This window comes from Mesoplodon mirus (genome assembly GCF_964341445.2).
Source record: "Mesoplodon mirus genome assembly, chromosome: 9".
In the NCBI taxonomy this organism is placed as follows: Eukaryota; Metazoa; Chordata; class Mammalia; order Artiodactyla; family Ziphiidae; genus Mesoplodon; species Mesoplodon mirus.
The window spans coordinates 80,866,718-80,893,667 of NC_138985.1; the positions used below are offsets into that span (position 1 = coordinate 80,866,718).

The 26,950-nt window shown below is 38.1% G+C and overlaps 1 protein-coding gene across 3 annotated transcripts in view; it reads left to right on the forward strand.

Moving 5' to 3' along the window:
* The window catches only part of MDFIC (MyoD family inhibitor domain containing), a 103,485-nt gene that overhangs the window by 16,188 nt on the left and 60,347 nt on the right, over positions 1 to 26,950 (forward strand). For all 3 annotated transcript variants that reach the window (XM_082632182.1, XM_082632184.1, XM_082632183.1), the window contains exon 3: positions 6,967 to 7,089. In XM_082632182.1, coding sequence (XP_082488308.1) covers positions 6,967 to 7,089 — 123 coding nt within the window. The remainder of the gene's footprint in view (positions 1 to 6,966; positions 7,090 to 26,950) is intronic.

The window sequence follows — 26,950 nt, forward strand, 5'->3', positions numbered from 1 at the left end:
CTAGGTTTTTCTCCACTTCATTCTAAATACTCTACAGTGTGTATATGAAGTTTTGGCTCTGTTGTTTAGCCCTTGCGCAGACTCAGATTTACAGATTTTTAGAGCCAAAAAAGTTCTCTGCAACCATCCAGCTCAGTGCCTTCATTTCTCGATAAAGAGAATGAGACCCAGCCCCAGTCACAAAGCTGGTCAGTTTTTGAGCCAGAATTATGACCCAGGGCAATTTTCATTCCCTTCTGTTTTGTAGTTGCTTGATTGTTTTGTGTGTATGTTGGGTCTCCCCAGCTAGAGGATTCGTTGTCAGGGACCAAGCTTTTTTCCCCTCATCCAAAGATTCTTCTGCATTGTCCCTATTCAGTGGAGGCACAATAGAATGCTGGGAAGCTAGCCTTTTGGTAGCAGATGCCAGTGGTATATGACTATCCTTTGCTCTAGTGCTATTTTTAAACTGTCTTCAATTTTTGTATTAATATTGAAAACATATTTCTTATATGTTTATCTATTAGTGGGACTGTTTAGTGTTATCTAATTCAGGTTTTGTATTCTCAGAGTTGTCCTGACACAGAGACAGAACTAAATACCTCTGTATTAATTACTGATTAGATAAAATTGTACTTTTTGATAACTTGGAATACTGTGACAAAGGGGATGAGAAGCAAGGTCTGTGTCTCAGTGTTTGATGGGCTCTTCTAAGTTTTCTGTAAGTTGTGTAGTACACAAGAGTTTACCTAGCACAGTGCCCCTCAAACCTGGCCATATATGATGATGACACGCCCCTCCCACATACCACCTGAATTGGGACCCCTGACGTTGGGACTTGTGTATCTTTATGTTTAAAGTGCTCTGTGGTAGAGAACCATTGGCGTGGAAGAACAGCATCATTGAGATAAGGTCCCCTGTTAAGAGAAAGTTGCTAAGTTGGGAAGGAGTGCTTGTATATATATAGTTGAGGAAGAATGGATGTGTATATAGAAATCTTGTAGAAAGATACAGATTGATTTTTTGCATCATTGAAATTACTTGATTGCTTTTGGGATATGTCTTTTGGGCCCACATAGCAGTTGAATTGCAACTACAAACCTTCATAAAGCCAGAAAGGAATTAAATAAATAAGGACTATGGTTTCTGCTGCTGCAATTCAGAAGTGATAGACAATCTACACTGATAACAGAAATCTGTTATTAGAAACTGCTATTTTGTCATCTTAATGAGTAGTGGCTAACCCAAACCTACTGAAAGTTGTAGTAAGATTGGTTCTGTACCTGGACATCATGGGACCCATTTTACAGTTATCTATCAATTAAATCTCACTCTCATTGCATTTATTCAATATTAGATATAACCGCACACCATTTATGAGGCCTCCATATTGGTATTCCATTAAATATTAAAGAGATGTTAATAAAATAAAAATAGATATGTTAGGAAATCACAGAACAGTCAAGTGGTCACAGAAGTTTATAAAAGTGGAGAATTAGCAAGTCAATTTAAACTTGGAGTTTTTTCTGAGCCTTACTTTGGGCTGGGTTCTATGGGTTACAGCAAAAGCCTGAGACCAACTTTTTTTTTTTTTTTGAATTTTATTTAATTTATTTTTTTGTACAGCAGGTTCTTATTAGTTATCCATTTTATACATATTAGTGTATATATGTCAATCCCAGTCTGCCAATTCATCCCACCACCACCACCACCACTTTCCCCCCGTGATGTCCATACATTTGTTCTCTGCATCTGTGTTGCTATTTCTGCCCTGTAAACTGGTTCATCTGTACCTTTTTTCTAGGTTCCACATATATGTGTTAATATACAACATGTGTTTTTCTCTTTCTGACTTACTTCACTCTGTAGGACAGTCTCTAGATCCACCCACATCTCTACAAATGACTCAATTTCATTCCTTTTTATGGCTGAGTAATATTCCATTGTACATATGTACCACATCTTCTTTATCCATTCGTCTGTCGATGGGCATTTAGGTTGCTTCCATGACCTGGCTATTGTAAATAGTGCTGCAATGAACATTGGGGTGCATGTGTCTTTTTGAATTATGTTTTTTTCTGGGTATATGCCCAGTAGTGGGATTGCTGGGTCATATGGTAATTCTATGTTTTAGTTTTTAAGGAACCTCCATACTGTTCTCCATAGTGGCTGTATCAGTTTACATTCCCACCAACAGTGCAAGAGGGGTTTTTTTTCTCTACACCCTCTCCAGCATTTGTTGTTTGTAGATTTTCTGATGATGCCCATTCTAACTTGTGTGAGGTGATACCTCATTGTAGTTTTGATTTGCATTTCTCTAATAATTAGGGATGTTGAGCAGCTTTTCATGTGTTTGTTGGCAGTCTGTATTTCTTCTTTGGAGAACTGTCTAGGTCTTCTGCCCATTTTTGGATTGGGTTGTTTGTTTTTTTAATATTGAGCTGCATGAGCTGTTTATATATTTAGGAGATTAATCCTTTGTCCGTTGATTCGTTTGCAAATATTTTCTCCCATTCTGAGGGTCGTCTTTTCATCTTGTTTGTAGTTTCCTTTGCTTTGCAAAAGATTTTAAGCTTGATTAGGTCCCATTTATTTATTTTTGTTTTCATTTCCATTACTCTAATAGGTGGATCAAAAAAGATCTTGCTGTGATTTATGTCAAAGAGTGTTCTTCCTATGTTTTCCTCTAAGAGTTTTATTGTGTCCAGTCTTACATTTAGGTCTTTAATCCATTTTGAGTTTATTTTTGTGTATGGTGTCAGGGAGTGTTCTAATTTCATTCTTTTACATATAGCTGTCCAGGTTTCCCAGCACCACTTATTGAACAGACTGTCTTTTCTCCATTGTATATCCTTGCCTCTGTTGTCATAGATTAGTTGACCATAGGTGCATGGGTTTATCTCTGGGCTTTGTATCCTGTTCCATTGGTCTATATTTCTGTTTTTGTGCCAGTACCGTATTGTCTTGATTATGTAGCTTTGTAGTATAGTCTGAAGTCAGGGAGTCAGATTCTTCCAGCTCCGTTTTTTTCCCCTCAAGACTGCTTTGGCTATTCAGGGTCTTTTGTGTCTCCATACAAATTTTAAGATATTTTGTTCTAGTTCTGTGAAAAATGCCATTGGTAATTTGATAGGGATTGCATTGAATCTGTAGATTCCTTTGGGTAGTATAGTCGTTTTCACAATATTGACTCTTCCAATCCAAGAACATGGTATATCTCTCCATCTGTTTGTATCATCTTTAATTTCTTTCATCAGTGTCTTATAGTTTTCTGCATACAGGTCTTTTGTCTCCCTAGGCAGGTTTATTCCTAGGAATTTTATTCTTTTTGTTGCAATGGTAAATGGGAGTGTTTCCTTAGTTTCTCTTTCAGATCTCTCATCATTATTGTATAGGAATGCAAGAGATTTCTGTGCATTAATTTTGTATCCTGCAACTTTAGCAGATTCATTGATTAGCTCTAGTAGTTTTCTGGTGGCATCTTTAGGATTATCTATGTATAGTATCATGTCATCTGCAAGCAGTGACAATTTTACTTCTTCTTTTCTAATTTGGATTCCTTTTATTTCTTTTTCTTCTCTGATTGCCATGGCTAGGACTTCCAAAATTGTGTTGAATAATAGTGGTGAGAGTGGACATCCTTGTCTTTTTCCTGATATTAAAGGAAATGGTTTCGGTTTTTCACCATTGAGAATGATGTTGGCTGTGGGTTTGTCATATATGGCCTTTATTATGTTGAGGTAGGTTCCCTCTATGCCCACTTTCTGGAGAGTTGTTATCATAAATGGGTGTTGAATATTGTCAGAAGCTTTTTCTGCATCTATTGAGATGGTCATATGGTTTTTCTTCTTCAATTTGTTAATATGGTGTATCACATTGATTGATTTGCATACATTGAAGAATCCTTGCATCCCTCGGATAAATCCCACTTGATCATGTTATATGATCCTTTTAATGTGTTGTTGGATTCTGTTTGCTAGTATTTTGTTGAGGATTTTTGCATCTATATTCTTCAGTGATATTGGTCTGTACTTTTCTTTTTTGTAGTATCTTTGTCTGGTTTTGGTATCAGGGTGATGGTGGCCTCATAGAATGAGTTTGGAAGTGTTCCTTCCTCTGCAATTTTTTGGAAGAGGTTGAGAAGGATGGGTGTTAGCTCTTCTCTAAATGTTTGATAGAATTCACCTGTGAAGCCATCTGGTCCTGGGCTTTTGTTTGTTGGAAGATTTTTAATCACAGTTTCAATTTCTTGTGATTGGTGAGACTAACTTTTGATCCAAGACATTTAGTTTTCAAAGGAGGCACAGTTGGATAGACTGATGATTGTGATTTAATAGTAGTTACATATTTATAATTTCTTGAATATAATGAGACAGGGGATGATAATTTTTCTTTTCTTTTCAACTTGAGGACTCCTGGGATCATCTAATTCTATAATTTCACAGATAAGGAAACTTCAAAAAAATGTGATAACTGTCTCTTAATAAGTATTCAGAGCAGGAAGAACTTTATTTTCCTCTTAGTAGTGGGTCACTACTAAGTTATGTGTGTACGGATCACATGGCATTTTCATTTAGTCAGTGGAGAGTTGAGAGGGTCTGTGTTTTAGCACTTGCATATTGGACATGATTCAAATGTGAGTCAAGTGTGTCTAGAGGCTTTATTTGTACCTATTTTCTTTTAGTCAGCAATGCTTCGTAATGCCCTGGTTTCATGAATTAATTTTAGTGGAATTAAACTTGAACAGCTCAAAATTATATAATTAATTTCATTCAGCTACAATTAGAGTTACTAATTGAATCAAGCCTACTAGCATGACACCTGGCGGCAGTCAGCTACATGACAGTATCAGCAAGTATGTAGGACTCTGCGGTGAGAGAGTTCCTGTGTACTAGTGAGTTGGTAGAAAAATCTTTTCTGTTGATCATTTCAGAAAGGCCTTGGGTTGACTGTAGCAGTGGAAAAATTTCTGGAGTTGTTTAAAAAAGTGAAGATTTTAATTGAAAGTAACACATCTCAGGAAGATTACATTTTCTCTAGGATAATGCTGAGTAAATGTTACATAAATCTAGAACATATTGGTTTAGCATGCTTCTAATTTATATTTTACTGCTATCTGAATATGGTTTTGCTTTCTAAAAATACTTAGCATTGAAGACCCTATTTTTTTCAGAAATCTTAGCCTCTGGACTTATTCCTGAGTGTCCGTGTATTTTCATGTGTTGAAATGTGTTTTATGGCAGAACTTTTCAATTGTGAAATCCCCATGGTACATGAGAAATTTCTGCATATGCAGAAATTTTTTCCTTCCACTGGAAATGTTAATACAGTTGACTAACAACTTCTGATTGAATCTCTTTCCTTTCCTTGCTTCCATGGCTTGACATTATCTAGTTTTTCTTCCTTCTCTGACTCCTTTCTAATTGTACAGACCCGCCTTGATAGTCTTCTTTTAATATACTCACTCTTTTGGTGAGTGTATTCATTTGAATGTCTTCAGCAATCAGGTTTAGGAAGATGACTGTTTCTCGCTATATGGTATTTGTGACTTGCAGATTCAAATGTTCAACACTAAACTCATCCACTAGACTGTAAACTCCATGAAGGCCTGGGCTGTGTCTTGTAACTGATTGTATCCCCACTGCATAATACGATGCCCAGACATCTACCATGTACAAATATATATCTTAAAAATTATTCTCCTGGTCTCTAGGTTTTTCCAGTCAACTCCAGACTAAGAGAACTCAGTCAGCTCCAATCCCATCTTCTCTGATAATCTGTGAATCCTCTAGTTATTTTCTCACAATTACCTTCTTTCCCATTTTTTATCCAGTTGTTGAAATTCTCATCAACTTCTACCTGGACTGTGCTAAGTTTCCCTTTTAGTTTCCCTTACTCTGCTCTCCCTCTTAGATGCATCCATACTCCAGTGATTCTCAAGGATGTAAGTATAGTATAATCACCTAGGCCCCCTTCCCCAAAATTAAATTAGAATTTTAGGTCATGGGGCCCAGGAATCTTTTTTAAAAAGTTCCCTGAGTGAGTTAAAGTACAGTCTGGATAGAGAACCACTGGTGTGTACAAGTTCATTAATCTTTCTTATGTGTGGCTTTGATTAGGCAATTCATAAAGACTCAGTGGCTACTGTCACTTATTTATCTCACTTTGAAATAAGGTCCAGATTTTTCACCTTGGTATTCAAATATCCATAGCATGTCCCTATTCAGACTTTTACCATCTTATTTTCTAATATGCCTCTTTAAGTACTTCACAGTGCAGAAAGTTGGAACTTTTGCCCAGGTGTCTGCTTTTTGAGTTCACCCATTGCTGTTTTTCCACCTGGAATGGCCTTTCTCCCATCTCTACTTCGAGAATTCCTGCTGATCTTAAAGACCATCCAACATGCACCATTTTCTGTAACACCTTTATTGAGCTCTCAATACTGATGAGTTTCTTTTTCTTCCTTTGAACCTTTTTTTTAGTGCTCTAGACCTCTTATAATGTTAATTTTACCTTATGTTATAGCCTGCTTTTTGCCTGAGTTATGTTCCTAATAAGACATTACTTTTCCTTACTTCTTGGCTTCCCCCTTGAGAACCCATAAACCCACATATAAATCTCTCATCTTCTTTGCTGCTTTCCCTGCCACCCCTGCCCTCTGCATGTATGGACTCACTTCCATCCTTGATGTAACCGTTCCACATTTTTTTATTATGGCAGATCATTTGCTGTTTCCGTGACTTCTTTACAATAATCTTAACATAATTTTTACAGTAAAATCTTCACTGCTAGTCATATAGTAGGTGCTCAGTAAAGCTCTTCTATTGAGTCAATAACATATGCAACAGTTACTAGAGATACTGCTCCCATTTCTTTAAATTATGGCAGATTTAGAAGCATTTAGAAAAAAATCTATAAAATGAAAAAATAGAGAAATATGTAACATTTAATGATAATAAATATATATATATATTTTTTTTTATTTAGAAAAATGTGATAAAGAAAATACTGAGAGAGATATAACTCAAGCCACTGATAGCTGCTTCACACACGGAGAGATGCAAGACCAGTCCATTTGGGGAAATTGTTCGGATGACGAACTCATCAGAAGTAAGTATTTTTGGAGAAAACTGGAGTGCTTTGGGGACATGACTATGATAATATGCTCTCAGTTAATTGTCTGATATAATTCTGCTGGAAATCTGTAAATCAACAGAGTTCATTTGAAAGTGTTTTTCATGAGTCTTTTAACATGCAGAGCTAAAAGTAGGGTATAAATAATACTGTCAGCTTTCATCCCATCTTTAAAAAGGAAGAATTGACCTATACATTTTGGACTCCATCCTCAGAGAGATTTAAACAAAGCTTAATATCTTCTTGAGCAGTGACTAAGTAGAAGTCAGACAGTTCTAAGTATAAACAGACTGTGAAACTAAAAAGATAAAGACGGAGGTAAAGGACAATGAGTAGTACTTTGGTAATGCCGTGTGGTCCTTGTTCTTCTGGCCAAATGATTCCAAACTGTTTTTTACAGTTAACACTTTTATCACTACTTGGCTTCTTTTTATTCTCTTTCTCTTCTTAAAATTGCTCTGTAGAATATATAAGAAGCTTTGGTTTAGTTTTGTTTTACTCTGGGAATACACTGAAATGTCAGTAGCTTTTGAGTGCTATTCAGAATGCCTGTCAATGTCAGGTTTTACTTGTTCTGGTCGCTAAATTCCCCCAGGTGGATTCAAGATGAATTTGCCATATAATGAACAATTTTCTGTAGTGAATGTGTAAGTAGAAAGAACACTACTATGCCACACCTGGAAGGGCATAGGAGTACTACATCTTTTGAAATTCTCATTCATGGTAACAGAATTATCATGTCACTTCTCAGTTTTCCAGAGTAGACAGAGGAGAAGTTTTATTCTGGGAATCAAGTGTTGTTTTTCTTTATTTTTTTAAATTTAATTCTTCAGTTCAGACAACTTCATAATACAGACCCTTTTTTGTGTTACATATTACATTTACTTTGAATCTTGGAATATTGCCTTTCCTCTCTAGAATGCCCAGTATCTGTCCCTAGCTGAAACCAAACAGAAAAAAAGCAGATAGAAGGAAAAAGCCAACTTTGTAGAAAACAAAAAATAACAATAGAAACAGTACTGAAGGAGACTTCAAGTTTTCAAACAAAAGTTCTAAAAGGGAGTGTGTTTTAGTTTAATTTTAGAACCATTCTGGTGTTTTACACTTTTCTATTTGGGAAGGGAATAGAAAGGAAATGAAACTCAGAAATTTGTGAGGAGCGAGATTTATATAGCTTTCTCCAAAGAATCAAATAAACATTATTTCAAGTAAACATTTATCACCAAAACATATATTGGTTGTCTTCTATCTAAATATTGACTCTACTGTTGTGAAACTTAAGGTTTTGTGAGATACTGGCATATTTTATCTGTGATTTCCCAAACAACCAGAGAGTTAGAGCGAGAAGGGGTCTTACAGACAATTTTAACTTCACCTTTTGGGAGGCATAATTGTTTGCTCATTTTTTTCCCCATAGTCACAGAATTTTAAGTGTGTGTGTTTCATTTAATTGGTTTATTTCCCTAATCCCCCTTCCCAGGGCCCACACTAGGAAAACGTGAGTAAGAACTCTTAGGACAAAACTCAAAATATAAGTACTGTTGTGTAAGGATGTGGTGAGTCATATTAACATGTTAAAATTTCTTTATGCTATTTGATGAAGCTCATTTTAGTTGCAGAATTCATACCATTAAAGGGAATGGATTTAAAATGAACTCCTCTCTCTATTGTCTATACTGGTTACATGGACAGTGATAAAAAGAAAATATTGTAAAGTGCATGAAATCGATTCTTTATTGAGATGATGATGCAGCCTGTACCATGGGGCACTGGAGTATTTGGGAACAACTGTCTAGTTGCCTACTAACATGCACTGAAGGAATGCAGAGAGAGAGATTTATGGCCCCCTCTGAGAGGGCTGCTGGGAAAACTGACAGATGAACGGATATTGAAAGATAATGGCCAAAGACAGTATTGTTCTCTGGCCCAAAACATGTTGCCAAGAATTTCCAGATATTTGTGGGTGACTTTGGACTGTGAATTCTGATGACAGAGTTCAAAAACTACATTTTTGTTATTTTCCTGGTCATACTTTTCTAGACAAAGGCTACTCTGTTGGGTCTACAGAAAAATTTGATATCTCGATTTGCTGGGCTGGAGCATTTTATGTCATCTTTAAAACCGACTTAAGTCTGGATAGCATTTGCAAGTTTGATAATCTGATAGCTTCTGCTCTTCCAACTCCCAGATGCTAAACTCTACAAACCTAGCCTGACTTTCCATCTTTGGCTTTACCCATTGAGTCGTTGGCCATCTCTGTGTCATTTAACATCTGTCTCTCTTAACCCTGCAGTTAGGGAGATGCTTCAGCATCTAGCCCATGTTTGGGGGCCCAGTGAGTCTTTTGTAATAACAATAGGCCCTGGAAAGAAGGCGGTGGCTCAGAGCTGCATGGGGGAGGAGGGGAACATCTGTGGTGAGTCAGGACTGGGCTGGCTCCTGTGCCAGAGTCCTGTGTGGCTCCCTGAGCACCGTGGAAGAGGCGGACAGCTTGCTCTCATGGAATTGATTTTAGTTTCCCACTGTAGTGCGAGGTTGGCTGGATGGAGGCATCATCAGAAAAATGAGGCCGGCTAGGGTGTGGGAACATTTTCAAATGTGCAACCCACTCTTTTTCCAAGCTTCCATGGGACAGTTCAGCTGCATAAGCAAGAAGTGAAGGGGAGTGACTGTTTAATGAGACTTCTTTTTCTTATCTATTCTTGAGAGTGGTGAGTGAGGGCTGGCCGCTAATGTCTCTGTTGTCCCAGATGCCTGCTGCCTTCTTTGTTGGATGTTTAAGGCATAATTTATAGGGGACCGTTAGCTGTCAGTGTGATGAGGCTGTTTTTACTTTTCTGAGAATAACCGGGCTCTGGAAAGTCAAGGGAGTGGCTGCTTTGGAAATTGTATTCTAATTAAAGGGTGTATTCTCAGGCCTCATAAACGAGATCCAAGCTGAGAATAATTTCCAAATTATTCTGTGAACTTTAACCCTGACCTCAGTGGACCACCCACTTGTGGCTCAAAATTGGTGCAGGCTCTGCACAGCCCTTCCAACTTGGTGTGCCTTCTCTGGTCCTTCTAGAAAACATCACAGGTGGCAGACCTGAGGTATTATGCTCTCAGGGCCTAGATTTCAAATTGGTTGCCCTTGAGTTGCTGACTTATTAGAATCCTTTCTGGAAGTTATAAATAAAGCAGAAGAAATCCATATGGAATCGAACATTTCAAATAAATAGGCCATACACAATCTGGTCAGGGAATGTGCATTGTGATTCTCTTTCTTATGAAATAATGAAAAAGATGATTCCAACCACTTAAATTTGTTTAAAAAAATCTAAATCAAATCAGTAAAGAATTAAAAACATAAGGAGGTTTTGTGAGGAAATTTTATAATTGGAAAGGTTTTTTTTATTGTATAAATTTTTATCCTTTATACAGTTTAAAAGTCATTCGTATTTGGAGAAAATATTTTGGTGTATAATTTAATTTCTGGAATGGGGCTTACATTTTAGAGTTTGTAAGAGTATCTTTCTATGGTTAAGACTGGCTTTTCCCCTCTGATTAGCATATATGGGACAGTATAGAATTTGGAGCTATGCCTTGTTTTACTAATCACTAGTCCTCTGACTTAGTGGAATAAATGTTACAGTGAAGTGACGTCCTCAATTAATATTAATTTTTCTATTTAACCCATAATATGCATAAACTGATAACAGGCAATAGCCAACATTTCATGTTTTAATTAGGCTAGAAAAGGAACAGAAGTAACATTTCATCTCAGTCTTTTGGGGGATTTCTAAGGTAGGAAGGAGTGTGTCTCTGTGTGTGTGTGTGTGTGTCTGTGTGTGTGTGTTACTGTGCTTATACTCATAGGCATGAGTAAATTTTCCTTTAATTTAGGTCAAATTCTACTATTCTAATTATTTCCTATGGAGAGAGAGCTTACATTTTTCTTTGTTCTTCTTTCTAAAATGCCTCGGGTCTCTCTCTCAGTTTTTTCTAGGTCTTTCTGAAAATTCTTACTACTTAACTTTATCCTTGGACATTGCCTTTTACATAAACGCCTCCTAATTCTAAATGCCATTACTTCACCCTAGAAAATTTCCTTAGCTTCTCTTCTGAAATAAATTTCCCATTAAATGAAACTATTTTGCTCAGCCAGTTCTCTCCTTTGTGATTTTGTAGAATTCCCATGATCTGAAGCAAAGTTAGAATGCTCTACTTAAATGGTAATCCCCATTCTATTTAACCCATTTATTCATTTTGAAGAGGTTTTAGCTCTCATAGTAGTAAGCACTTAATTGGTAGTAAAACGCAAGCCCTCGTTCTCTAATTCACACTCGCCTCTTCTTTATGGAGCTGGTGCATCACGCTTTTTCACTCATGCTTCTACTTGAAACCCTCCTCTTGGCGTCCTCTGAGTTTCCTCTCAACAGGCTCTGTTGTTAGGAACTCTATCATTTCTTTTACTAGCCTTTGCCAACTTATTGCTGATCACCCCTTAATGAATACCATTTCATCACATTAGGGAATGCTTCCTCTATCTAAAATACTGAAAGAAAGGCAGAGACTACTCAGGTGTACTATTTATATACTTAGAGCACTTCTCACTTTGACTATAGGGAAAGAACACTGAGAGGTCGGGATTTAAATGTTTTCAGCATCTCTCAAGTTTTAATGCTCATCTCAGTAAGTATTATTTGGTTTTCTTTAGAATTCACTTTATATAAAAGAGGCCATAAACAAGCATCCCACCCCCTTTCCCCCCAGGTAAGTACCACCCAGTAGGACTGGGAGATGTGGCTTTCCTGCCATGTTTCTTAGGTAATCTGGTAGTCTTTCCCTAATATCAATACTTCATGCTCATTCATTTGGGAGCAAGTCATGGTGACTTCTATCTTGCTTAGGGTCTAGTCCTCTATTTGTCTCTCAGAAAAATTCTCTTTTTTAATATGCTGACCAAATGGTGATGTAGCTACAGTTCAGATGCTTTACTTGTTGCTATGGAGAGGAATCTTTAACCATCAATCAATCCAAAACCCAACTCATGGTTTGATTTTAGGGTTGGGAGGATAATCAATAGCCATTTTTGATGGCTACCCATATTGAACACATTGGTCAATGATAGCCATTAGGCTGTGTTCTAGAATGGAGCTCAAGTTCCCTGACACACTTTTTCCTCGTGGTGCGTGCGTTACCCCACGCTCACCTGGGTTCTGCCCCAAAAGCTAGGGAGAACCATTGTCCATATTTTGTTTTCAGCATCTTAGATTCAGGGACCTGGAGACCAATGAAAGCTGACTGCCAGGGTTCAGACCTTGGATGCATCATTAGTACTGGTGTTGAGCAAGTTCCCTAAACTCTATGAGATCAAATTTCTCATTTTTAGAATGGAGGTACTAATTCTGTATACCTCATTGTGTTATTTTAAAGGTTATACAGGAAAACACATTGTATGCTTAATTAGCACAGAGCTAAGTGGGTAAACACTCAAGTGAATTTATCACTTTTTATTATGATTATTCTTGGGCCCAAGTATCAGTTATAAGGCTTTTTTTTTCTCTCTCTCTCTTTCTTTGGTTCCAGTGGGTTACATATCCAGACATCCTGGGTACAGAGGCCTGGTCTTTCTGAGACCATTGATATTTACATCCATGACAGTAGCCAGCATAGTGGCTGCTACATGGTTTATGATTAATAAATGCTTGATTACTTAAGTGTATTGAATTAATGAGAGGAGGGCAGAGATTCCTGGTTCATTCATGTCAAGTTCCATATGGAACTTCCAAGTTCCATAGATACTCTAATGATGTAAAGCTATCAAGTCCTAAGTTTGACTGCTGTTCACTGATAAGGCTCTTCTGAAGCATTTTCAGTGAACTATGGCAGTGCTCTGGATAACGTTTATTGTCTGCCTAGGTGGGTAGGGATGACGCTTTATGTAGGGCCTTTTTTGGTCCCCTATTCCTTATTTCTCTTGCCTACCTGCAAGAAAAAAGTTTGAGACTACTTAGTTCCCTTCCTTCCTTCCCTTGCTTTCTCCCTACCTCCCCACTCTCCTCCCTTCTCTCCCTCCTTTCTTCTTATATCTTTAGCTGCCTTTCTAAGTTAGTTTTTATGTTTTGTATTCTATAAAATACAGTATTTTTATTATTGTTCTTATGATTCCTATTAATAGTATCATTTAATCTATTACTTTACCTTTCATCTTTATCAAATACCATGACTCATTCACTTTCCAATCTATATCCTACTACACTTTCGTTAAAGATTTTCAGACATTCCTAACATCTTTTGCTCTTTACTGGGGGGGATGAGATGGTATTGAAGTACAAGTGGTGGATGAGGGCTCAGTGAGGGAGCCAGATTTATTCCTTTCCCATTTGGGAGTTCTTTGAGCCTCAGGGAGGAGCTGAGGCCTGGGAACTAGCTTAGTGACCACCCTGAAAATGCTAACCACTGAAGAAATAAACAACCTTTAATGATCAGGACCATAAATACTGCGGTCTAGATAATTTTAGTTCTCAAACCTCAAACTTCCTGGATCTGAACACTGTGAATTTACTCATAGATTATTATTTGTAGAACATGTTACTATAATGAACTTTCAGGATTAAGAATCAAAATATAACTTTGAAAACTGAATAAAAAATGAGTTACATTACAATGGAGTGCTAATAGTGTGCCGGCATTGTGTTGTGTTGGATACAGTGATGAATAATACAGGTGCGGTCTCCACATTCAGAATTTACAGTCTGGTGGAAGAGACATACAGTTCATCTTGAAATGATAGTGTGTGTTTTGAATGCTGTGATGGGGAAGTGCAGGCGGCTGTGTGTTCACATTTGAGAAACACAAATACTCAGATAGGGGAGAGTCCAAGAGGGCTTTCCAGAGGAAGTGGTGTCTGTTTTGACACCTGAAGGAGTTGGCCAACTCAAGCAGAGCAGGGGAGGGAGTGGAGCCAGAGTGTTCCAGGCCCAAAGAACAGTACACCCACAGGTCTAGAGGCAAGAGAGAACGTGGCCAGCTTGAGGAGAGTTGGAGAAGTTTTGTGTAAGCTGGGATGTAAAATGTGAGATGAGGGGTGGAAAGATGGAGGGAAAGAATCTGTTAACAAGGGTTGAGGGAAGATGGAAGGTATTGAAGGGAGAAGTGACTTAAATTTATATTTTAGTTTGGCTATATTTTAGGATGATTGCTTTTGCAATAGTTAGAAAATAAATAAGAATGGGAAGGACTGAAGGCATTAGGAGATCAACTGAGCCTGTTGTGTTAATCCAACTGAGAAAAGAAGGTGGCTTGGACTGGGGTAGTGGCAGGTGGGTCTGCAAGAAGTAGATGGATTCAGCTTTTTATAGGGTAAAATCAATCAGTAAGACCTCTGGGGAAAGGAAATGGCAGGCGCTGGGAAGGAGGCCAAGGTTTTTAGTTTGGACAAATGATAGTTGTGATGAAAGGACAGTGGGGCAAAGGAGTTAAGGACATTGTCCAACTAGGGCTTGAAGTGATGGGCTGTGAATGGCAGATGGGTAGGGAAAGAAGTAAAGACAGGAAGGATCTTACTGATAAGAAAGAAAAACCAGTGATACTAATGAATCCCTAAAGATTTCTGTTTTTTTTTTTTAAGAAACTAAACAAAAGAGGTATAGATGCAGTAAGTGAATGGGATAAGTGGAAAGAGAAGATGGATTATGAGAATGGGAAATAGGAATTTAAGACTTCTGAGGTGGAACAATCTCAGGTGAGGACAAGGACCAGAGTGTGGCCCTGAGGATGGGCGGTGGAAATAGCTTTTCCTAAACCCAGAGTACTCGATTGGGAAGAGGTTTTGGAAACTTCATAAAAATTGCCATATTTGGCAGGTGGGGAAACAGAAATGCAGATTTCCCTCCAAGCAACATGGCAAAGCTGGGGCTTTATCTATGTTTTTCTTGCATCTCAATCTCTTGAATTCCTCACCAAACCTTAGTGGCTAAGAAGAAGGCAGCCAGTGTCCATGGTTCTTGAGAACTTTTCTCTGGGTCTTTGCTGCTTTGTGCTAAGGTCAGTCACCTGTTGTAGATCAGAGAGATAGTAGTTTGATATTCTCTAAGCTGAGGACCCTGAAATGAGCAAAGAATAATACACATGGTTTGAAGCTGCTGGTTTTCTTTACTGGAAGATTCTAAAGGATCTTTTCCATCTAGTCCAGTAGACATACAAAATTGGGACTTAAAAAAAGATTAATATTAATCAGTGTGTGCATATCAAATTATATGTGTGTGTGTATTTATTTTTTTCTTAATGGAAGATGTCTCCTCACAATAGTTAGCTCTAGGGAGTAATGTGAAATTGAGTGAGGACATACTGGTGAAGAAGACTTCCATTTAATATTCTGTATGCTATCTTCTGCATTGTAGTTTTTCCCCCCATGAGGTGAATTATTTTATTGTATTAAAAGCAATAATATTTGAAAAAGAAAATTCTCCCATATAGCAAAAAAATGATCAGGGTGAGGGCCTAGCTTCCCAAAGCTGCATTAGAGCCCAGTTACCTGTAGGAAATGCTCAGGTCACAGGTAAGCCAGGAGATTCCGTTTCCTTCAGGTTCTGCAGAAGACAGGACCAGCTATATCATTTTGGACGTGGAGAGCAGTGTAAGATGAGAATGCAGGACCCCTTGTTGAAAACTTATGAATTTCACTGTGACACGAGCAGAGCATTAAACCAAGTGCACTGGTCCTTTTAAGCTTGGGGCTCAAGTGCTCTTGGCACGGGTCACATGCCTATGAAGCTGGGCCTGGCTGGAGCCTTGAGAGAGCAGGGATTTAGTTCTGGTAAGCAAAAAAGGTATACCTTGTACACATTTTATAATTTTTTAAGTATGTTCCTGAAATTCAAGAATGAAGGAGTTTTTCTGGGCTTGTCAAATCAGTTGCTACGTTGTTAGTCACAAGCATGAGTGACTTGTGACGATAGCTTTGTGAAACAGCTGCCATGCGGCAAGCTCTCAAAGGGAGATAGTGGCTCCCAGCTCTTATCCGGCCACAGAAAGGGTGAGATCTGCTTCCAGCTTTACCTAGGCTCAGTACTGAGAGTGAGGGGCTGCCTCGGATTGAGGAGCATTGGTGGAATTCCCTCTCCACACCTTTCAGGAGTTCCATTGCCCTTCAGCTTAGCACAGCTGGGAGTCAACACTGTGACTTGTCCCATGCTTCTTTCAAGGAGTCCTTCAGGACTTGGTGGTAAATCCGAGCTCCATGGTTCTCCACCGGAAGCTGGATTCTTCCCAAGTCCCTGGGTTCTGTAGCAAGAGACACAAAAGTCAGGGAAATCCCTTTTAAAGCCCTCAGATGCTGGCTTAGAGGGTGAAATTGCATTAAGCGAACCAGAGAAGAGAGTGGGTGGAGAAATTTGTTCTGCTTTGGCATATTATATTTAATTAAATACATTTTCCATGGTTCTTGAGAACTTGGATTGGGAGATTTAAGATTCCCACAATCTTGAATTGTCACAAATAATTGATTCATGCTGGTGTGATCATAATAAGACCATACGTCTCATCTTTGGATGCTGCCCATACATTACTTGTCTTTATGAAAAAGATATTCACCTGTCTTCTATGTAGAGGCCTGTCTTTGCAGGTTATCTTCTCCCTATTCCTTCAACATTACTAAGGTTCTGTCATAATCACGAAGGTGAGTGATAGCGTAGGTTGAAGCGGTGACCACAACACACCTAGTGAATAGTGTGATCGTGTGTAATTAACATTGTCTTACTAGTCCTCTGAGTTAGGCTTTTCTCATTGCACTTCTCCCATATCCAGTAAACTTTTTAAAGTCTTACCAAATAGCTCTGAATGTGAAAATTTACTACTGGGAATGTAAAATTAAACCCATATTCTTACATATTTAGGACTTCAATATTTTTCACTTTAGCCAATTTAAGAGGGTCGACTTTAGGTCTGGCTTTTTTTGCAAGAAACAGAGCAAAAGCCATTCGGTATTTTTTATTTAGATACGCATGACTTGCCTTTTAATTTTTTTTTTTTTTTTTTTTGCGGTACGTGGGCCTCTCACTGCTGTGGCCTCTCCCGTTGTGGAGCACAGGCTCCGGACGCGCAGGCTCAGCGGCCATGGCTCACGGGCCCAGCCGCTCCGCGGCATGTGGGATCTTCCCGGACCGGGGCACGAAGCCGTGTCCCCTGCATCGGCAGGCGGACTCTCAACCACTGTGCCACCAGGGAAGCCCCCGCCTTTTAATTTTTTAAACAAAAGATTCCTTTTTAATTTATTCAATTTCAAATATTATACATATAATGTGTATATAAATATACATATGAGTCTGTTTTTATAGAGGGTTGAATAATACTTTTGCCATGAAGTCCAAATCTGTTTGGACTAATTCAAGGCAGGGTGAACAATTAATTTCAGGCTACAAAATCTTCTCATCATTTCTACTTTACATTTGAGCCTAGTTGCCAATCTGGTACCTGGAAAGTTGATGTGAAGGGGTGTTGGTAGTATATTAATTTCCTGTTAACATTGCAAATCCAATGGCAGAACCATAGTCAGTCATTGTGTGAACTGGTGTTGGGTGTAACATAGCTGTGACTCTTTATTCATGCCGTCGGCTCCACCTTCTAGCATAATCACTTTTATGCTTAACTAGTATCTTGTGTGTCTTCTAAGTCAAGGCTTCCCAGTGTTTGACTGATATAGAGCTTCTTTTAATTCCTTTGAAATCACATCAATTCTTGCCTCCTTTAACTCTAAAGACTTTATGTCTATTTCACTTTAGCCACCTTACAAATATGGACACACCTTGGACCTTGCTATCAATGAGATCTGCTCTATTCTAAGATTTTGAAATCAGAAATTAACTTTCTCATTTCTTCCTGCACTTTACCTTAATAATAAGTATGCCTAATCTGCTAACTATGTTCTTTTCCCCCATAGTATCACATCTCCTATTTCACTTCACCTACCATTTTTTCATGGCCATCTGGGACCTGCAAATGATCCTTCATTATCCCCTAAATTCTACAACCTTATGCTGTATCTGCCAGGCTTACACTGAAACTAAGGTAGCCGACCATACCATCAGTCTTCTCACTTCACATTCCAAGGGCTGTGGATCATAGACCAAAAAGGTTGTGTAGCAGATGGAGCAGCTCTGGTATAAATACATGGTCTCTAATCTCAATTAAGGCATCTCTGCTAGTACTAGAGGTACAGTTTCTGGTTGATTTCCACTTGTGGTCCATTCTTGCCTTTTTATTTTATGACATTTTTTAATAAGGGCTCAGATTATGTTCTAATTCCTTCATCACGGAGACATGTTATGTTCTATTTAAACACCAGCTCCTGGTATTCAGAGCCTGTTCTGGTCTGTATAGCTGATACCTTGTCCTTTCTTGATCTATGTTATGGAAGGGTTAAATACAACTAAAATAGGCTCTTATAGATCACTTTTCTCAGTCCAGTGGCCTCTTCTCAGTCCTCATGTTTTCTGTAAAATTTGATAGGACGTTTCCTTCTTGAAATTCTTTCTTCTCCTGCTACTCTTGCCCCTCTTTCTGCCTCTGTAGCTATAACTGGCTTCCTTTCAGTCCCTCGGATGCCCTGAGTCCCTTTCTGTCTCTGGGCTTTTGCATTCCAGATCTCACCCCAGGCTTAATTGTCGCTTCCAAAGGGAGGCTTTCCCAGACCTCTCAATCTAAAATGGATTTCCCTATTTCTCATAGCACCTTTTCCTTCCTAGCCCTTGTCACAATTTGTAATTGATTTTTGCTATTACATGTCTAATGTCTGCTGGCTTTACGTTGCACTCCTAGCAATTAGCATTACTCTAGGACCACAAGAAACTTTCAGTAAGCTATTTTGGATGAATGACTGTGGGAATAAAAGTTTACTTTGTCCTTCACTACTTCCTTTCATGAACTTTTCCCTTAGTTAAAATATGCTCCTTGCTCTTCCCTCTACCTGTAGAGTATTTTCCTTCTCCCAAGCTTCACTTGTGTTCCCTGTCTTTCCACATCTCCAGCCAGACATCTGTGATTTCTCCCTCATTTGGACTTCTAGAGTATTTATCTTCATCTCTCCTAAAGGACTCATTAATTTCAAAGTTGTAGTGCCTGTGTGGATGGCCCTCTTCCCTGTCACGAGCTGAAGGCCCCTTAAAGGCAGCATCGGCATCTCATTCAGTTTTGTATCCCTCACAGTGTCTAGCCCAGGGCCATGCATGAGAGTTTGTTCCCAATACATACATGTTAATTGTTGAATAAATGAAAATCGGTACCTTTTGACTGCACTTAGCTTCTCTGTAGGAGTCTGACGGCTTTGAATTGGTTAAGCTGTAGTAATTTGTCTTAAAATGTGGACTGACTTTCTTTGCTTCTCTTAAGGAACTAATTTTCTGTCTACAGTTCATGCATATCAAAGGATGCTTTTTTTTTTTTTTTTTTTTTTTTGGCAGTACGCGGGCCTCTCACTGTTGTGGCCTCTCCCGTTGCGGAGCACAGGCTCCGGATGCGCAGGCCCAGCGGCCATGGCTCACGGGCCCAGCCGCTCCGCGGCATATGGGATCCTCCCGGACCGGGGCACGAACCCGTATCCCCTGCATCGGCAGGCGGACTCTCAACCACTGCGCCACCAGGGAGGCCCCAAAGGATGCTTTTTATTAGTTATATTAACAATGTTATTACTTAGAGCTTTTTATAGTTAATGAAAATTTTCATATTGATGATCTAACTTGGCCTATCAGCAACTTTATCAGGCAGGTGAGATAAATATTATTATCCACAGATGAGATTGAGCTCAGAAAAGTCAAGCAGTGTGCCTAGGGCTGCACAGCTAATATCCCAATTACCTAGCCGTGATTCCCACGTGGGGGGTGGAGCAGAGGAAAGGGTAAGGACTTTGTGCTGTTTGTGGTCCCCTAGAGAATGCATTAAAATCACAGGCAGAGATGACAGTTTTCCCAAATTATAAGCATATTCCAAGCTGAAAGTTCTAATCCATTTCCTAGTTGGGATTTATTGCTATTCTACCACTGTGAATGATATGACTGCATCCTGCCTTTGTCTTAGGTCAGAAAAAAAGTTGGGAAAATTACAATCATACTCCTTTGGAATGTCATCTTTGTTGTGATAAATTCAAGACAATTCCTGGGCTTAATATATACTTGATATCTTAGAAAAAAAAGTCTTCTTTACTTTTCAGAACTATTTACTCATTGCTTCCATGAGAACTTGTTCTCATTTCAGGAGATGGGCAAAGAATCTTGGCATCTGCCATTCTTTCTGTGGTATGAAGATAGGCATTTTCCTTCTGCAACAAAAAGAGATCTTAATAATGGAAGCTGAAGATCTGGGGGATGGGGATGGGCAGGAGTTTGATTCTATAGTCATACGCCTTTGTGCAAAGCAATTGTTCTCAACTCTTCACATTAGCTTAAAAACAGGCCCCACCCCAGACCAATGACCTCAGAATCATTTAGGAGTAGGGTCTAGGCAATCTTAATTATTAAAAGCTCCCCAGTTATTTCTGAGTTGCAGCTCAGGCTTAGAACTCGTAAAGTTTTTAATCAAATATGTTGCCCTACAACAAATAAGCTTGTATGATAAGCTGAAAACTAGTTTTTTATTTGAACATTTAAAGACTTTTTTTTTTTTTAAGTGGTTCCTTAATAGTTGTGATGGTAAGACCCAGAGGAACTGATGGATATGGCTGCCTACTGGGGAGAGCCCAGGTGCTGGCTACCTATCTTAGCCCTTCGGGGAAGTTGTTTTCTCAAGAGATGTTTACATTGTTCAGAATGTATGTTTCTTTTAATTTTGCTATGTAGCGCTTTAAGTTTTATTACATTGGTAAAGAACGATTATAATTTGTACCCCTAGCCTTGTTCAATGAAAAGACTTGAAAATCTAAAATTTGATGTGACTATAAGGAATTATGGTGTATCTTAGGATCTTGACATTTATGAAGTCAAAATTGAAGTTTGTTACGTAAGTCAAACGTTTCAAGTATGAAAATGCTTTTGCCTGTTTTTTCTCTGAAGAATTACAAATGCTTGCTTCTTTCATCTGCTTTAGACACTATGTTCTGAACTAGAGTAAGCTGTCTCTTTCAGTTAAAAATTTCTGGAATAGGCAGCCTTCCAAACACTATATCTAAGTGTCTTATAGATATATTGGAAAGAATATCTCCCTAACTATTAAAGCTAGAGTTTGTTCTTAGGGTAAAGCAAAGTCTCTTATAATAGAGATACAGTTTACCTAAGCGTCATATTAATAAGTAAAAAAAAAAAAATCAGCTTTTTGAATAATATATGAATTCATATGGTATCAGTGGTATCTAGGCATTTGGGACAAAACATAATTAGTTTCAATTCCCTTTGAGAGGGAGATGTGGATGTTAAAATAAATTGCTGATGAAGCATATACTTTGGAGAACAGTGTATTTTAAAACTTTGTGCAATACCAGCTATTTCTTTCAATGGTATGGAAATATAGCCTAAGACTGAGAAGATTTATTAGGGGCGGTTTGAAACCATTCTTAGTATATAGAAGTTCATAGTTTGCTACTTAGAACTGGATACCGAAAAGAAGAATAATAGCAAATATTTATAGGCCTGCTTGGAAAACATTAATTCTATACAACTTCTGGCACCATTGTTTGTAGCCAATAAACCAAATACTAATCGCTTGTATAAGAGTAATCAGTATCACAATATGTAAATATTCAAAAGGGCTTGGTTATATAGTTATTATGAGTTACTCCTTTACAAAACACTGAATAATGGACCTACTCCAGAAAAATCAGCACTTACAGAGTAAGAAGACTTAGATTTGTGCAATAAATATATTCTGAGGGAGGAAAGGAGGAATAGAGTTTGGAATAAATTGACTTTATTAAGTAAAAATGAAGAAACTACCTCTATGGAAGGAACTATTTTGCTACCAGGAATAAATATTCCAAACTTGCACAGTAGAAAATCTAATCATTCTAACCTTGAGGGACTTCTTTCAAAGGTTTCAGTTTTATCATGGAAATTAATCAGGCTATGATATATATATAGTATGTGTAGTATAAGACCCTATGCAAGCAATTTTCCATCAACTCTTAATTTTTTGAGACACATAAACAAAATACTGTACCTTCTCATTTTTTGAACAACTCTTTGAAATTTGCACTCTGGGAAATTAGCACAGGTGTATCATCCTTATTTGAAACATTTTCAAGAGTCTTCCTGAGATGGGGCTTCCCTGGTGGCGCAGTGGTTGAGAGTCCGCCTGCCGATGCAGGGGACACGGGTTCGTGCCCCGGTCCGGGAGGATCCCACATGCCGCGGAGTGGCTGGGCCCGTGGACCATGGCCATGGCCGCTGAGCCTGTGCGTCCGGAGCCTGTGCTCCGCAGCGGGAGGGGCCACAACAGTGAGAGGCCTGCGTACCACCACAAAAAAAAAAAAAAAAAAAAAAGTCTTCCTGAGAAATGGAGCCCATTACTTAGCCAAGGATTCACCACTCTGCTCCTCATCGCCTTTTTCAGGTTTGCTTAGTTTGATAGACACTGGATTCATGATCAGCTCCTTGTCCCCATTAAGCCTACAGAAAATGAGGGGTTTGTTACAACACTCACTGGGAAGAACTCTTCCATTTGGTTTGTTTTTCTGATGACATCTACAGTGTTAAAGTAAAAATATTTAAACGAAACCGTTCACAGAGTGCGTGCTTAATGTGCCAGAAGCACAAATGTGTGGGAGTATTCATTTTCTTTCTTTTTTTTTCTTTCTTTCTTTCTTTTTTTTTTTTTTTTTTTTTTTACTAAAAACAAACAAACAAAAGCCCAACCACTACTTCTTGGATCTAAAAAACAAAATAGGATAACTCAGCTTACAGAGTCAGGATCTACCATTCTAGGAGGCTGAATAGCTGCGATTATAGCTTGGTCAGTAATAATGACAGATTTTAGTGTCCATTTTAGTGTATGAAACACTAAATTATGAGTTGAAAAACAGGTAGTTTATAGTCCTAGAATAGCATTTCTTGGAGGCTGTGGATGATGTTACATCATTTCAGGGTGGTTTTCTTTTTTTCCCTTTTAATTGCAGGTGCAGTGTTGTTTTCACTTCTTTGCATATTAATACAAATATGAAAATATTTGTTGATGGTCTATTTGGAAAAGAGGCTTATTACTATGTACATCTTGACCCTCATTGTATCCTTATGATTTTTTTTTTTTTTTGGCACACAGTATTAAAACTTAGTCCTTTGGAAAATGTCATAAAGAAGTTTCATTATTCAGATAACTTAATTTTTATAAGTCTTCATAAGGGCTGCCTCAACTTAGAGAGTTTCCAGTCAGTTGGGCTTGATGCAATCCACTCTAGTATGCCTTGCAAACTAACTGCTGAAATCTCACATACTGTTAATGATTATGTATGAAGACTCTGGAAGAACTGGAGGTGTCACTGATGATGGATATAGACATAGCATAGTGCTTTTTTAAAGTAGGGGAAGGTATACATGTGGCAAGCCAATTAACTTGACTCCCAAATTCTAAATAGACAAAGCATTTGGAGGAAAACGGAATAATGGCCAAAAGCTTGACTGACTTGTCTCCCAGCTCCATTTTGACAGGAGTGAGCCTTCTGGTCAGACATAGTAAAGCAGCAGCATGTAACACTGGTGCTTAGAGAAAGGCTGTGTGTATGTAGAGAAGGTAAGGCATGGAGTCCTATGATTTGGATTCTAATCCTGCCTAAAACCCATTAGCTGTGGGGCATTGGGTAAGTCACTTGTCATCCAGCTTCAACTTCTGCATCTTTAGAATATAGATGGGAGGAGTACCTTCCCTCACTACCTCATGAGGTTGGTTAAGGGTCAAACATGGAAATCTAAATGGAAATATTTTAAATCTAAGTTTATAGATGGATATTAGTTATATATAATGATGAGAAAAACTAGTACCTGGGTTAAAGGTTGAAGTGCAGGACCACTTTGAGTTATGCCTTGAAAAGAATGGAATCTCTTCCATAATTGCATTTTTAGGCTGATCCAGAGATACTAAGCAGAGAACCAGGGAAGCAAATGGGGTGTGATTCTCTGAATGCTCTCACTGGTTATCCAGAGTTGGGGGAAGAGTCAAGTACACATATCATGGCCTCTTTCATATGATCTTAAAAATAACCACCCGAAACAGATCATCAGAAAATGTGCACTGAATAGGCCCCTCTTATATTTAAAGCTGAAAATTAATTTTAAAATAAATGAAGTCTCTCAGTCAGATAAAAATATACAACAGAATATTCTTCTACAAAATGAATACTCTTTTTGTCCTTGATTTCTGGTAATATACCACTGTATTAGTGTTTTCAGTATAAAATGATGCTTCTACCTAAGTTACTAATCAATAGGAATTTACTTCTGTGTGGATTTATGTGCTTAATAAATGGAATTCTGACTTTTCTTAACACTAAATTAACTACTTTAAAAATGGGGAAAAAAAAGAATATGCAAATACCAATATACTAACCATGCTCAGATTTAACAAGTGTCAACATTTTGCCAAATTTTCTTGTTTTCTCAGTTTGTTTAAAAAAAAAACAAACATGTTTTGTTCAACATGGCAGATTGAACATATATATTCCTTTCTCTTTGGAAATCTCCCTTAAATGATAGTAAATTAATACTATTAAAAAAGACAAATTTAAATAGAGAGAGAGAGAACAGACAAGGACACAACAGTGGATCAGAAATGTTAAGAACTTTCTGAATGATGGAAAGTAGATGGAAAAATAATAACTGAGTTTGTAGCACTGAAAGCCAGAACTGGGGTGTCAGTATAATGCAATATGGTACTTAATACCCCCTAAAAGTTCAAGATTTGGAGACACCTGGGATCTTGGAATCTGGGGTGAAATTTGGACTGAGAAGAAGAGGGCAGGTGGAAAGTTTGCATATACAAGGCTTAGACCATCAGATCCCTTCCACCCACTGAATCTGAGCAGCTGTGCTACTCCCACTCCCACTCCCACCCTCACAAGACACAAAAGAGTGGTGCTCTAGAGAATTTAAACCAGGGAGGCTCCAGACCTTGGACACCTGGAATAGCAGAGCATGGGAGCAAGTGACTTACTGACCACAGGGTGCTTGGTGCCAGTTAACTCCCTGCATGATGAGACACAGACGCAGTCCCAATCTCCTTTCCCCTTAATCATTGATGGTCATGAACCAAATATCACAAACCAGAGAAAAGTACTTACTTTTGTATTTTTCTTGCTCATTAGTTTTCCAATTTTGGAAAAAAAAAAAATGGAAGAGATTTCATCTTCCCTCCTGTTGGCTGCCATGGTCCCTAGTAGCATTCCTGAGCTCCCAACAACTGGCTGAGAGCAGAGGGGCTATGAACCTAGTTAAATTAGTCATTGTTGGCTGTAGGCGGACAGAAAAGGGCTCAATCCCTACTCCCACTCCTTCAGGTTAGTCTTGCTCCCAATGAAGCTACCTCTATTTAAGGTGTCATACCTTCTCCCTGCCTCATACTTCTTTCTCTAGGAAAAGAAGAAAATTTTAGTAACTGTGTTAATAGATATTATCCAGGTGGCTTAGATTTTAAATGACCAGGTCCTAGTGAGGTGGGTACTTAAACTGATTCTTTTCGGATTGTTTTCTAGATATCATGTCATATATACATTGTTTTTCTACATGTTGACAGTGAATCATGGATCTATACTCTTGTAATATTAAAATTAAGGAAGGTGCCTTAGAGATCAGTGCATTCAACCTCTATTTTTTCAGTAAGCAGAAAGAAATAAACAGTTTGTCCAAAGATAATCAGGTAGTTAGTGGCAGGAGCAGGGCTATAATTTTTGAAAATGGTCTTTGATTATCAATGAGAATATCTAGTTACCCCTTGCAATTTGTAAACAACAGTGTGGGATTTGAAAGGCCATATTAATAGAAAATAATTACTAGAAATTAATAGGAAGTTTAATGTCCCCAGGTAGATACATTTATTCAATTCACTGTCCAGTTGCCCGTTTTGTTCTCCCTTAAGAGTTTGTCTTCATGATAAAAATGGCTTTGGTCAGCATTCTACCCACCTGTGGTTCTGGTTATTAGAATTCTGATTCTTTCTCCAGTAGAGCGCACGAGGCAAGAGACAAGGGGAATCCCTGGAGGGAGAGTATGTTTTTTGGAACCTCACCAAGATGTTACTAAAGCATGTGTGTTGCTCAAATAAACCCTGTGGAGTTGGAAAAAGGTTGAGACTTACTGCTCGAGAATTGTGTTTTAATTGAGTAATGGAATCTGATTTAGGAAATTGGAATAAAATATGAAGATTAGTATGAATCAGTGATAGTGTTATTTCTAAAATCTGAGCAGATTCATAAGAATAGTAGCAAGATACCCTCACAACCATTCATTTTACTATTGAAGAACATCAAATAATTCATGCTATTCTCTTTAGCCTCAGAACAATTTTCACCCAATTTCAATATAAACAGATTTGTGCGTTTCAGGGAAATGGATGTATGTGTTTCTTTCTTGGAAGGTAATTAAAGGATAAGGTTTCTATAAATGTTTCCTAATATTCCAAATTGTGATAGTATTTTACATGGCCCCTTTATGTAACTTCCTAAGAACCCTTTTATTGAGAGTGTCTTAATTCACAGTAAGTATTTAAGCCAATTTCTGGTCAGTTATACCGAGAGTGGTCTTATAAGTGAATAATTTATTATGATAACGGCTTATATAGTAAAGAAGCGTAATATCTGGAAAAATATTGTCAGGAATTGTTTATGGAAGCACAGTCTATGATTTTTCTACTATATTTGTTTATAAGTTGAATTAGGCAATAAATA